The sequence below is a fragment of the Podarcis erhardii genome, assembly GCF_964252035.2.
Source record: "Podarcis erhardii genome assembly, chromosome: 12".
Classification (NCBI taxonomy): Eukaryota; Metazoa; Chordata; class Lepidosauria; order Squamata; family Lacertidae; genus Podarcis; species Podarcis erhardii.
Genome location: NC_138513.1, coordinates 36,987,631 through 37,002,581, shown reverse-complemented (window position 1 = coordinate 37,002,581; position 14,951 = coordinate 36,987,631). Strand labels below are relative to the sequence as shown.

Below are 14,951 nucleotides of genomic sequence, written 5' to 3'. Positions count from 1 at the left end.
CCCTCAAAGGCATCAAGGTATATGTGATCAAGCAAACAGCCTATTTACATCATCAAAGCCAAACAGTCAAGTAGAACAATTCATAAAAGGTTTAAAGGAGGACTTGCAAAAACGAGAGAGGAGCAGAACAAAGGGTTTTAGATCCCCTAATCATTAACTACTTAAAATTAATTTGTGCTAGGGGTGAGCACCCAAAACCCACACAGCACTCTTTATAATGAGCTGAAGCACCAATGGTCAAGATCATAGCAGGAATGTTTCCGACTTTATATTTACAAAGCCTGACTTAACTGGCTTATGGATGGCTGTTTGCAAATAACAGCATTTTCTGCTATTCTGAATATTTCCGTTTTGCGTAGCAAGATGTCCGAAGTATATGCTGAAAGCATTCGAACAAAAAGCACTCTGGTCTCTCTAATAACTTTCAGGAACTTTGGCAGAACGCAGAACTGAAGGCGTGGCAGCTAATAAGTGTGGCAGGAGAGAGTACACTATGGAACAGGCTTTAGAAGAGAGGCTCTGAGTACACTATGGAACAGGCTTTAGAAGAGAGGCTCTGAGTACACTATGGAACAGGCTTTAGAAGAGAGGCTCTGAATGTGTAAATAACCTGTTCAACAAAGGCCCAGGACAAAAACAAAACAGAACAGTTACAGTTACTCCTTGATCTATGTGGGCAGATCTTCAGTCTCATCCAACACGGCGTTCCCATGAAATAACATTTCCCCTGCAGGAGCATTCTTGATACCATTGCAGATAAATCTAAATGCCTTTATTTATTCTAAAGAAATAAAACACTGGGCTTTAAGCAGCCCATTTTCCATGCCAGTCATGGTTACTCAGGCATGCTGAAACCAAACCAGAAGTTATTCTGCCTTCAACGTGGTCCTCAAAAAAGATACTGTGCTTCAAACTTTTGCACCAACTACCAGTAAAGGTAAAGGTAAAGGGACCCCTGACCATTAGGTCCAGTCGCAGCCAACTCTGGGGTTGCGGCGCTCATCTCGCTTTACTTGCCGAGGGAGCCAGCTTCCGGGTCATGTGGCCAGCATGACTAAGCCACTTCTGGTGAACCAAAGCAGCGCACCAAAACGCTGTTCACCTTCCTACTGGAGAGGTACCTATTTATCTACTTGCACTTTGACATGCTTTCGAACTGCTAGGTTGGCAGGAGCAGGGACTGAGCAATGGGAGCTCACGGGGATTCGAACTGCCAACCTTCTGATTGGCAAGTCCTAGGCTCTGTGGTTTAACCCACAGCGCCACCCACGTCCCTCTCAACTACCGGTACTTTAATGCAAAACAAAACCAGGTTAAGAACAGTTCAGGTTAAGAACAGACCTCCAGAACGAATTAACTTCTTAACCCAAGGTACCACTGTAATATAGGCAATTTGACTTAAAACATGTGGTGCCTCAGAACGTAACTCCCGCGTCAAAGGTGAGTTGCCTGTACAGTGGTACCTTGGTTTAAGAACAGCTTAGTTTATGAACAACTTGGAATAAGAACGCTGCAAACCCGGAAGTAGGTGTTGTGGTTTGTGAACTTTGCCTTGGAAGCAGAACATGTTCCATTTGTAAATTGAGGCCCCCCACTGCTATGGGAAAGTATGCCTTGGTTTAAGAATGCTTTGGTTTAAGAATGGACTTCCAGAACGGATTAAGTTCGTAAACCAAGGTACCACTGTATTACAATTTAAAAACCTTTCTGTTGTTGGGTTGTGCTTCAGGCTACCTGCTCAATACAGAAAGGCAGCGTATAAATATTTTTCTTTTTAAAAAAATTAAAGAAAAGATGGGTAACATAAACACCTGCTGCTGTAGTCTACTTCCAATTCACTATACTATACTAAGGTAAAAGGTAATGGACTCCTGGATGGTTATGTCCAGTCAAAGGCAACTATGGGGTTGCGGCGCTCATCTCACTTTCAGGCCGAGAGAGTCGGTGTTTGTCCACAGCATACTGTGTCATGTGGCCAGTGTGACTAAACCGCTTCTGGTGCAACGGGACATTGTGACAGAAACCAGAGTGTACGGAAATGCGATTTACCTTCTCACTGCAGCAGTACCTATTTATCTACTTGCACTGGTGTGCTTTCAAACTGCTACGTTGGCAGGAGCTGGGACAGAGTAACGGGAGCTCACCCTGTTGCAGGGAGTTGAACCGCCGACCTTCCAATCGCCAAGCCCAAGAAGCTCAGTGGATTATACCACAGTATAGTATATAAGGTATATAAGTATATAAGGGACGCGGGTGGTGCTGTGGGTTAAACCACAGAGCCTAGGACTTGCCGATCAGAAGGTCAGCGGTTCGAATCCCTGCGCCGGGGTGAGCTCCTGTTGCTTGGTCCCTGCTCCTGCCAACCAAGCAGTTTGAAAGCACGAAGTGCAAGTAGATAAATAGGTACCGCTCCGGCGGGAAGGTAAATGGCGTTTCCATGCACTGCTCTGGTTCGTCAGAAGCGGCTTAGTCATGCTGGCCACATGACCCAGAAGCTGTACGCCAGCTCCCTCGGCCAATAAAGCGAGATGAGCACCACAACCCCCGAGTCGTCCGTGACTGGACCTAACACTCAAGAGTACTTTTACCTTCACCTTTTATAGTATAATACTATACTATACACTTTGATCATGGGAGTTGTTCAAGACACCTCTACTCTCCCATCTCTGGGCTCTCCTACAGCGCACATTCTTGGGAGTGGATATCTAGGCTGTTAGGCACATTCCTGGGCAGTTTTCTTCCTCTTCACTACCAAAGGCTTAACAGAATGCCATACTGACTATAGGTACTGAAATGCTTACAGGAGATAAAAGACGGTTGTCAATGTGCCGAGCCAGCCCAGCTTGAGTTATTCAGGATTCACCTGACACCAGGATTCTAATCTCGCCTCAATTGACCTATTAAGGGCAACAATAACCTGTCCAGCGTACAACCACTTTAGCGCCTCCATTTCAATAACACAAAAAACAACAACCAGAGGAAATGGCCCCAAGGAGCTTCCGAAAAAGCCTATTATTCAGGTAGCTGGAAAAAAATGAGCCCCCCCCCCCACTCCAGGGCATAGGCTCTTTGTCTAACTCTCTGCTATCCAAGTGATCTGTTAAGCTTGAATGAATTTGCAACAAGCTGAGAGAGACGTGTTAAGAAGCCAGTGGAGAACAAGCACAGAACAAAGCTCAGGTAAGAAACAGAAATGGAGAGAGGAAACTGTTCTTTAGCAGATTTGAAAGCAACCATCAGTATTACTCCTGTATCTTCCAGATCTCTCCTAACAAAATAAAGGAATTGAGGTCCCTTAGCAGTTAAAATGATCTTAATGCATGACTCCCTCTCCTTCTTCCACCCCTGTTTTCTTCTTCCCTTTAGGGGGTTGCTCACAGCATGGAGTTACAATGAAAAACCGCCCAGGGAGTCGTATCCTATTTCCACGTCGCAAACATCCAAAGGAGCCTTACACCTGTTCAGTTATGTCTAAATCAGTTCTTATTAATTGGTGCAGGGTTTTTGACTAGCTTACCATGCTCAAGTCTTGGCACTTTTAAAGCAATGGGCATGCCTCTGAGCATGTATAAAGTCATTTTCTTCTCTCTTCCACTACAAGCCACACACGTGGATAGCTCAGTCGGCAGAGCATGAAACTATAAATCTCAGGGTTATGGGTTCGAGCCCCACATTGGGCAAAAAGATTCCTGCGTTGCAGGGGGTTGGACTAGATGACCCTCAGAGATCCCTTCCCACTCAGATTCTATGAAATGTTCCAAGTTCCAGAGGAGTGCAGGGATGGATCTCTCTCCCTCGCACCCCAGCTTTATTTTATAAACACATCCCGTTCCAAAACACTCCGGGGGCAGAGCCAATTCCATGCGAGAGAGGCTTCACATATTTGATTTTATTGCATTTTCTACTTTACACCTGCCCTGGGAACTGAACCCTTCTGCCTGGGGGCGGGGGAAGAGCTATGCATTGGCTAGAAGAATGAAGTGGCAACATCAGGAAGCATTTGTAACAGGAGCGGAAACCTAATTATAATTACTTTTTTTTAAAAAAAATGTATTAAATTTAATAATTTGGATAGATTTGCTAAAATTTGGAAAACTAATAAAAATTAGTATTGAGAGAGAGAGAGAGAGAGAGAGAGAGAGAAATGCACTGGCCAGGGGGATGTGGACAAGAAGAAGAGCGGAAATCGCAACCGTGTCTACTCGGAAGTAAGCGCTATTGAACTCAATGGGGCTCCCTCCCGGATAAACGGGGAGGTCCGGGTTGGGATCGGTCCCAGCGAGCGCGGGATGTGGCGGCGGCGGCGGCAGCTTCTCCTGCGCAGCTCACGTTTCCTGGGGAGCAAGCGAGACGCGCTGCTGCTGCTCCTCAGCTTGGGCTACTTACAATCTCGGCCACCATGAGGATCCCGGGCAGCGTCCTCAGGAACTCTCGGTCGTAGGCGAGCGTGCTGGAAGCGGACGACCAGTTGGCCGTGAAGGAGCTGCTGGCGGTGGTGGTGACGGTGTGCGAGCGCGAGCGCTCCTGCGCCGGCTGGCGGTGCGGCTCGTGGTTCGGCGGCTGCTGCTGCTCCATCGTCGCTTCGGCTCCCGGAGGAGGGCCGACGCCCCAGCCAGGGCGCCTCCGCTCCCGGCAAAGTCAGGCCAGACTCGGTGCTGCCCGCCTGAGGCGAATTGCGCGCGGCGAAGGCGGCGCAACAGCCCGGGGACGAAGCGCCTGAGGGGGAAGCGGCGGCTTTTGTGCAGCGCCTGTGAGGAAGCCCGTCGCCGGGACTCCAGGGGGCAGAGCTAAGGAGCCGGGCGCGCGGGGAGGGGGCGAGGCCTGAGGCGGCAGCCGGGTCCCGGGAGGGGGGCGCGGGGCGCGCGGGCTGGCTGGCTGGCGGGGGAGAAGGGAAGGAGATACCCGGTAGCGCGCGCGCGCGCGCCAAGCCCTGAAGTGGCGTCCTCTGCGCCCTCTTCGCCTCAGGTTTTTGCCCCCGATTACTAGGGGGCGACGAGCTCCCTTATGGAATATTTTGAAAAAGTTGATAAGCATTGCCATTCAAATTGTGTGTGTTGTGGGGCAGGGCTTACCTGGGGACAGTACCGGATTAAACCCTGTGGAGGACCCCCCCTAGGAAGTCGAAATCTTGCAAATGGTCTCCTTTTTCAAATAAATTTATTTATTTGATTTTTTTCAGATTAAAATTTTATAGTCACATATCCAGTATGCCACATAAAAAACAAGATTCCAAAGAATGGCATGGACTTCCCTCTTCCTCTTTGTGGGTCCTATTGTTAATCGTTTCCTCCTGCATCTTTTATGATACAGTAATCCAAAATATTTTACCACTCCATTGTGTCCAAAATTCGCCATTAAACGACAGGTGACATTCCAATCCTACATTAAACGACAGGTGACATTCCAACAACCTTAACTGTTTACAATGGTTTTTAAGATAAGTTATAATTCCCCCCCCCCCCTCAATTCCTTATTAAAATTTTGGTCTTTCTGATTCTTCTGGTCATTTCAGCCATTTCGGCATAACCCATCAATTGATCTGCCTTTCTTCTCTGGTGGGACGTTATCTTCTTTCCATCTCTGGGCCAATAACATCCGTGCAGCTGTGGTCGCATACATAAATAATCTTTTCTGCTCCTTTGGGATTTCCGCACCTAGAATTCCTAAAAGAAATGCTTCGGGGGGTTGTGTTTTTTAAGAAAATGTTATTTTAAACATTTTTTCCAGCTCATTATATATCATTTCCCAAAATTCTTTTACTACCTTACATTCCTACCACATATGACAAAAGGTGCCTTCTTTTTCCTTACATTTCCAGCATACATTTGACCCTGTTTTATCCATTTTTGCTAATTTACCAGGAGTTAAATACCAACGGTACGTCATTTTCATATAATTTTCTTTCAACGTGTAATTTAAAATGCACAGCATGTTACCTGCAAATGATCTCCTAATACGTTTTTGATTTTTACCAACCCAACAATTTTAACTCACTAATTTTATTACACAATATTATTTTGATCCGTTTTGAGGGGCCCCTGAAAGGCCCATAGGCCCATAGGAAGATGCCTACTCTGCCTATTTGGTAATCTGGCACTGCCTACCACTCCCCACCCCCACCCCGTAATTTATTCAAGTTGGCACCCCTGGCCTGACATGGCAGGAAATGTTGCTCTGAGCCTGTCAGTTATTACCCTGTAACAAGAGCTGTTTAGGCTGCAGATATTGACTGAGGGCCATTCAGTTCAATGGGACTTGCTTCTGAGGGGACATGAAGGCCGCAGTCCTATGCGCACACCACCCAGGAGTAAAGTCCCACTGAAGCCAGTTGGCATTACTTCAAAGTAAAATGAAGAAACATTAAAATGTATAGATTTGGAAGGGACCATGGGGGTCACCAAGTCCAATCCCCAATGAACCTACAACCCTGAAATTGGGAGCCTCGTGCTCTACTGACTGAGTGTACAGAACCTCCCTGTAATGAGCAAAACCAAGCAAATATAAATATTATTTTTAAAGGGGCTTTTTTTCCAGACAGAGCTCAGCTCCTGCACCTCTTAGGTGGGCACCATTGCCATTCTAAGAGAACAAGGGAGATGAGCTCCAACACCTCTTTTTCTAGAAAAACAGCACTGGTTAAAAAGCGGTGTAAACGGAGTGCGCGTTTCAGATGTGCAGACGCCATGCAGGAGTTTGCGCAGTTTAGCATGTGCTAGGGAAAACAAGAATGTCTAGATGCACTTTGCAAAGTGCCTATTTTTGGTGACAGGCTTAAAAGAATAACACAGCTGCTTCTCAGTGCTGTGTTTAAGTTTCACTTGGTTAATAGTACAATTCTGTATGCCCCCCTGACTTCAATGAGACTTGTTTCTTGCTAAGTGTATAGCAAAGGTAACTAACCCCTCGTTTGGGCTATGGGTGTGCTCCATGCCACTCTAGTGATTCTGGCAGCGGCAACCTTTTTTTAAAAAGTGCACATAATTCTGGGGTGGGCAAAGCACATCATCCTGATCTAGATATATACATAATTTTATTTGTACGGCACCTTTCCATAGTTAAAACCATTCTCAAGGCGGATTACAACATGATTATTATTATTTTTGCATAATTACAAACTTACCTAAAGTAGTCATAAGCAATAAATTAAACAGCCAAAAGTACACAACCACATTAAACAACTTCCACATAAATCGTAATCTAAAGATCTTTTTTTTTTTTAATAAATATTTATTAAAGTTTTTAAATATAAATGCACAAATAATAAACAATCTTACTTCTATCACAAACATAATTTCATCACTTCTTTGGACTCCCTCGCGTCTCCCGTTCCCATATACATCGTTAAAAGTTTTTTCCAAACAAATTATCAACTTGTTTACAATCTCATGTCCACTCATTCAAATATAATCTAGCACTTCTTCCAAAAAATTTTATATTTTCTTTAGTCTCACTTATCATCAAATTTAAATCTAATTTAGTGGTGGCCAATTTTTTATAATCTAGCATCCTTCTTAACATTCAACCAAATTACAATGTTTTTGTAGATACATCTTGAATTTCTCCCAGTCTTCCTCCATCTTCTCTTCTCCCAGATCACGGATTCTGCCAGTCATCTCGGCCAGTTGCATATAGTCCATCAGCTGCATCTGCCACTCTTCCAGTGTGGGTAGATCTTGAGTTTTCCAGTTTTTTGCGATGAGTATCCTTGCTGCCGTTGTTGCATACATAAAGAATGTTCGGTCCTTCTTTAACACCTTCTGGCCGACAATACCCAGAAGGAAGGCCTCTGGTTTCTTAGTGAAGGTATACTTAAATACCTTTTTCAGCTCATTATATATCATTTCCCAGAAGCGTAATCTAAAGATCTGAACAATTTCAAAAATGGCAGCAACCCCGCTCCCCCAATCAACACCCCAGCCCAAGAATCTGTTCAGCAACCTCAGCTTTTGTAGCTGGAGTCAGTCAGAGCCCAAGCCTCCCAGGCCAGGTGGGGAAAGGCCTGCAAGGCAGGGAGCAGTTGTTCCAGGAAGATCACCCTCTTCCTGGTCATAAGATTGAGCATTTGATTAGCTCAGAGGTGGGAATTATCCCCCACCCCTCCTCCTCTGTCTGCCTGTGTGCTGATGACATCTGGTGTGCACATGTGAGAGTGTGGGCATGATTGTAGAACAACCCAATCCACTTCTGGGTTGGCCAAGGATTAATGCAGCACTTGCTTGGAAAACACTAACCACTTCTCATTTTTAGGAAACTGCAGCCCTTTTTTATAAGATTGTATTAGTTTAAAAGAATCTGAACCATTTCGAACCTATTTAGTTTCTTTCTTTTGAAAGGTAGATTGCACATTTCAATACAGTGGTACCTCGGGTTACATACGCTTCAGGTTACATATGCTTCAGGTTACACACTCCGCTAACCCAGAAATAGTGCTTCAGGTTAGAACTTTGCTTCAGGATGAGAACAGAAATCGTGCTCCGACGGCGCGGCAGCAGCAGGAGGCCCCATTAGCTAAAGTGGTGCTTCAGGGTAAGAACAGTTTCAGGTTAAGAATGGACCTCCGGAACGAATTAAGTACTTAACCCGAGGTACCACTGTATAAGAAACTGGAGCACGTCACTGGCTTTTTAACATGCAAGTTTGAATAGTAAAGGAGCGCCCACATGCAAAACGACAACTGCAGACGTCATCATGTTTTGCATGAAAAACGCACTTCCAAAGCCAGCAAAATAACAGTACGTGCACGGCACACATGGTGGGAGAGAGTAAATGGCAAGGGCTGACTACCCAGGAGGATTTCTGGTCGCAAGATTGCCCTGGCAAAGTTAATATGAATAACCAAGGCTTCTTACTGATGTGGCAAATGCATTTTATAATTGTGGCAATTTTCGCACGGGGATGCTGTCAGGCAAATGTGAAACATAAGGCAGCATGGAGTCTGCATAAAAGCGTTGATCTACAATTACATCTCAGGGCTAATCTACATTTAGTAACAAGCAGACACACACAGTACAGTCCTCCAGGGATTTACAATTTTGGAATACGGATAGAGGTCTCCATGGCTGTCAGTTTTATCACACCAGGTCCCCTTTGCTTATTGGGAGCTAGCATATGATGGGGGAGGGTTAACACCTAGCTTTCTCCCTGCGCATACTAATTGTCTGTGCGCATGGAGCCTTTAATGTGTGGATGGGCAAGCTGAACATGGTTTTTCCTTGCCGGCATTCGGAAGTGGTACAGTGCCCCCGGGAGAGCTATGCCACATGCTTTTTCTAAATATGAGGAGCCTGGCCTCAGTTTTGAAACCATTGGCAGGTGGAGACTGTTTTATTCCGATAGGCTTTTGGGAACTGACTGGTTTGCTTGTTTTTTAAGGAAAGGGCTTTTCATAGTGTGTGTGTGTGTGTGTGTGTGTGTGATTTTTACTGTGTTTTAATAGATTTGTTTTATGTTTTAATCCTATTTGTTTCTGTATGTTTTTAGTTTTATGCATTTTATCTACATTGTTTTGAGTAAGCCGCCTTGAGTCTGGGGAAAAGGCGGGCTATAATAACAATAACAATTATATTATTAATAATAATTATTTACTGTTGTAAGAAGGGGGTTATACTTTGTGGCTGCTGCTTTTACATCTTCACCATACCAGACTTCCTTTCTGGGCTTTTATATCTACATAGGAATCTGTGTTGCATAGGCCAAATAAGCATTGCAGCATTGGAAGGCATAGATGATAGATGATGCAGTGAGGAGCTACTCATAGGCTTGTGCTCAGAGGCTTGTGCATGTGGATGTTGTCGATGCCAAGGGCCTAAGGTCGATAGGTGTGATCCTCCTCCATGCATACGTGAGCACAGAAGTTAAGATTCTGTAATAATAATAATTTATTATTTATACCCCGCCCATCTGGCTTAGTTTCCCCAGCCACTCTGGGCGGCTTCCAATCGAGTGTTAAAAACAATACAGCATTAAATATTAAAAACTTCCCTAAACAGGGCTGCCTTCAGATGTCTTTTAAAGATAAGATAGCTACTTATTTCCTTCACATCTGAAGGGAGGGCATTCCACAGGGTGGGCGCCACTACCGAGAAGGCCCTCTGTCTGGTTCCCTGTAACCTCACTTCTCGCAATGAGGGAACCACCAGAAGGCCCGTGGCGCTGGATTTCACTGTCCGGGTTGAACGATGGACCAGGGGGCGGCAACCTAAGGTCCATGGGCCACAAGCGGTCTACGGGGGTTGCTTAACTGGCCCATGAGCCGCCCTCGAACCAAACCGCCCGCTCAGCAAGTCCTCGTATGCGCTAAACTGGCACAGCACGGCACAGGGGCTCGCTTCCGTGGTGCGGGAAATCGCATATGCGCATGTGCAGTAGCTGGAAACCGTGTCTGCGCAGACGCTGGAAATCGCATCTGCGCAGATGCAGATGCCAGAAATCTCATGCCCACGAAGGAATCTCTACTAGACTGAACCAGCCCAGGCGAGGTAAACCTTGCCGACCCCTGCTCTGGACCATCTATTGCTTGTCATCTGTTCTGGATCTGTCCCCCTTAATGTTTAGGCATGCAATGCTGCACTCAGTACAGTGGTACCTCGGGTTACATACACTTCAGGTTACAGACTCTGCTAACCCAGAAATAGTGCTTCAGGTTAAGAACTTTGCTTCAGGATGAGAACAGAAATCGTGCTCCGGTGGCGCGGCGGCAGCAGGAGGCCCCATTAGCTAAAGTGGTCTTCAGGTTAAGAACAGTTTCAGGTTAAGAACGGACCTGCGGAAAGAATTAAGTACTTAACCTGAGGTACCACTGTATTTGAGATGAAGGAGCCAGGACCCGCACGTCCGATAATGAAGGGGTGACTAACCAAAGTTGTCGGATAGCAGCTTCCATCAGTCCCAGTCATAATGGGCAGTGCTCAGGGATCATGGGAGCTGGCAGTCCAGCAACAGATGGAGGGTTATGCAAGGTAGCTTGTGGGGTTTAATCCCATGTTCGAAGTGTAGCTCAACCTCCTTGAGGTTTTTTCCGCCCCCCTCTCGACAATCTCATTGCAGAAGTAATGCACTTCCCACAGTCTGTGCTTTGTGATTCGAGTGCTGAGGGCTCTTTACTTTTAGACAACAACAAATAAATTGCCTTGGGGTGTGGGGAGGGTTAGTAGTGGGAAGGAGCTATCCTGTGTTTTCCCCCAGTAGGACATTTCAGACATTATTTGTATAGCCATCACTTTTCTCAAGTTGACGAGGCTTAATGTAGCTTTCTTTAAACATATCACGACAATTATTCCAGCAGGAAGCGTTTTGCTGTGCTGCATTTCAGTTTGCTGAAATTCAACACAAGAACTATAGCTCTCTTGCAGTTCTTTTTAAATTGTACCTCTAGGTAGCCATCTGGCATTCTTAAATTGCAGGGTTGTTCTTTCCTCCAGCAGTCCAATGCTTGCAAAAAGATGGGGGGGGGGGAGGAATGCAGCAGATGCAATCACCCTTTTATAGCTGTGCAGTCAGAATGAAAGAAGGGGCCCATTTACCTTATTTTTTATAATGAACTTTTCAAGTAAGAGTGCAAGCCAGGTCACTATGATACTTCAGTCATGCATCCTAATTACAGATTCATCTAATGTGCTACACCAGCATGCCAGGCTAGTGCAGAGGACAATAGCCACAACTTCTCAAGCTAATTTGGGGAAATAAAACATAACGGGAGGCATTGAAAGCTGCAGCTGATAGACTTAGGTGGTTATGAGCTCTAACCCAGGGCTGGATGAGAGCATCACGTGGTTTTAATAAATAATATGGAGTGCAGGTGAATAACTCTGAACCCTGAAGGATGCAATCCATATGCATGGTTAAGTACAGTGGTACCTTGGTTTACAACCACAATCCGTTCCGGAGGTCCGGTTGTAAACCAAAACAGGTTGTAACCCAAGGTGCGCTTTCGACAATGGGGCCTCCCCCCAAAAAATTGGTTGTAATCCCAAAAAAGGGACACACACTTCCGGGTTTGACATGGTTGTAATCCAAAGCGGTTGCAAACCAAGGTACCACTGTACTCTGGAGTCACTTATAGAGAATTTGCTATCTGTAGACTAGAAATGTTTACTGACGGATAAACGCATGAGAACAAGTTACCAGAGCACAGGAGATAAGAGAGGCGATATCTGAACAATGCAATGTTAGTATTATTAGTGCACAAAGTGCTTTGCAGTCATTTCCGAAACCATACTATTTTTCCTTTGTACAAATGGGAGCAAGTGGTGCAATCAGGATCGGGCTTGCGGGCAGCACTCTAGGGCCCTATCCAGAAGCAAGTGCAGCACAGATTGCCACCTTTTGCAAGAAGTAATGGATACTCATTGCTATCTAAAGAGGCAGGTCCCCACTAGACTTTTCAGTCCTCTGTCTAAAATCACCTAATTGCAGCACTGAGCTGAGCCTAAGTGCACAAAGGATTTTTGTGCCAAAGGATCCCATGCCAAGGAAGGATTTGTCTCAGTTGGAATCTTAATAACAGCAAAATTATCACACTGACTCTGATGAGCAGTACACTTTAGCATTATTTCCAGATGATTACCAATACACCTGAAGTATATAATAATATTTGCTTCCAAAAATAAAAATAAAAATCTCATCAAGAGTTCTATGGCTGCCTGTACATCACCTGGTTATGTGTCTGTTGCTTCATCTTCACCTGAAACAGAGGCTTGACTGGTCCTTCCCCCACCAATTACCCTATTTTAGCAATAGTCCAGATAAAATGTTCACTTCCAGTGCATTATGCAACAGCCGGATGGAAGAGAAAAACCAGCATATATCTGCCTGTGTTTTAGGTGTAACAGAAGCTGCTCAAGAGTGTAAATAAGAAACTTAGCAGCTTCTAATAGATGTTCCTGTCCACACATTCTGTGATAGAAGAAGCACAGAAGAAGAGCATAGTGAAGGTAAAAAAATGGGTAAAGGACCCCTGGACGGTTAAGTCCAGTAAAAGGCAACTATGGGGTTGTGGAGCTCATCTCGCTTTCAGGCTGAGGTAGCTGGCGTTTGTTCACAGACAGCTTTCTGGGTCATGTGGCCAGCGTAAACAGCTTCTGGCACAATGGAACACGCCAGAGCACGCACGGAAACGCCATTTACCTTCCCGTCACAGCAGTACTTATTTATCTACTTGCACTGGTGTGCTTTCAAACTGCTAGGTTGTCAGGAGCTGGGACAGAGCAACGGGAGCTCACTCCGTTGTGGGGATTCGAATCGTCGACCTTCTAATCGCCAAGCCCAAGAGGCTCAGTGGTTTAGACCACAGTGCCACCAGCACCCCTGCATTGTGAAGACAATGTGTGCAAGGCACTATTTCCAATGAGCCAGTGCTTTACAACCTACTCAGCAAAATGCTTATCCCATGCTAAGGTCCAGAATGCTAGCAGGCTATGGAATCTGCTGAGTTTCACCTATGACCCCACTATGTACCTCCACTTTATAGGGGTGTGTGTGTGTGTGTGTGTATACACACAAACACTCACAGAGTATACATTAATTGTATGCTCCTGTTGATGTGAAAGCATTAAATACAGCCCTTAAACAAAGCAAGTAATTTAATATGACACTGATTTCTAGCAGAGCCTTAAAACAGACTTCAGTAGTACAATGCAGAGACTTATCTTTGCTAATGTGAGCCTGATCTGGGCTTTGATAACTCTCTAACAACAAGCAAGCTGATGTGGTCTTTTGATAAAAAAACGAGCCTCAGCTGGCGGGAACAAAGGTTATGCAAAGAAGCATCTACTAAGGCTCAAAAAAACCCCAAGAAACCTCCAAACCTCTGACACGGGTTCTGTTTTGAAATAATGAGGTAGAAATAAATTGTGGAATAGAAGCATGACAACAGTTTTTGACAAAACCAAAACAGTGATATGGAAATCCCTTTCTTGGTATGGGGGAGAACAGCCGAAAAAGCATGCCAAAAAGATGGCTCCAAACCTCCAAATGTCTTTATTTACCAGGTACAGTTGTACCTTGGCTCTCAAACAGAATGCGTTAAGGGAGCCCGTTTGACTTCCGGAACTGTTCAAATACCAAGACATGGCTTCTGATTGGCTGCAGGAAGCCACGCCGGATGTTCAGCTTCCAAAAATCGTTTGGAAACTGGAACACTCACTTTTGGTTTTCAATCATTCAGGAGCCGAAACATACGAGTTCCAAGGCTTTCGGCAACCAGGGTACGACTGTATAGTCTTACTTATCCCATCCTTGTCCCTGATCCCTGTCTACGGGAGTCACATCCATGTCATGTGCTTCTATTGCATGGCTTCCCCCCAATAGAATCCTGGGAACAGTAATTTGTATCTGCTAGTTACCATGAAGTTAATAGCTTTAAACAACAGTTGTTTTCTAATATGTGGGATTTAGGTAGGGTGAAGTAGTGCTTTCAGCCTCACTGAGTAAGAAATCTGGTTAATTAATTGATACACTTGAAGTCGGGGCCTTATTAAACTTATACCTGCATTGTCAGTAATAAATAGCCACGTTTTTAGCTGCGAAACCTGAATGTTTCAAACATTGGTGAAAGTCCATCTCAAAGACGACGGCTGCGAAAGTCTGTCCGGATGCTGAAAACAAGATACTTACAGTGCAATGCAATGCATGCTTACTTGGAAGTAAGGCCCACTGTGTTCAGTGTACGTATGTTTAGGCAGCCTTTGTATATTACACATCTAACTACTTTCCTTCTGCCCTGCAGCTGATGTGGACAGAGCAATTTATCTTGTCTTTTTCACAGTATATAGATATTGTTACGTGCCACCCATACTTCCAAGTGGTGTGAGGTTCCAGAGGTCCCAGGAACTTACCCAGAATTTCCTACAGAAATTAGGCATGGCAGACACAGTGGTGTCTTTGATATGAGGTTTTATTTTACGCATTTATGCAACCTGCACCTAGGTAGAGGAAATGCAGAGCATTCACAT

At 45.1% G+C, this 14,951-nt stretch overlaps 1 protein-coding gene across 1 annotated transcript in view; it reads right to left on the bottom strand.

Annotated features, from left to right (window-relative positions):
- The window catches only part of CMTM8 (CKLF like MARVEL transmembrane domain containing 8), a 38,202-nt gene extending 33,426 nt beyond the window's left edge, over positions 1 to 4,776 (bottom strand). Inside the window, exon 1 of the mRNA XM_081833959.1 lies at positions 4,387 to 4,776. Coding sequence (XP_081690085.1) covers positions 4,387 to 4,575 — 189 coding nt within the window. The 5' untranslated portion in view covers positions 4,576 to 4,776. The remainder of the gene's footprint in view (positions 1 to 4,386) is intronic.
- Positions 4,777 to 14,951: the final 10,175 nt, after the last annotated feature.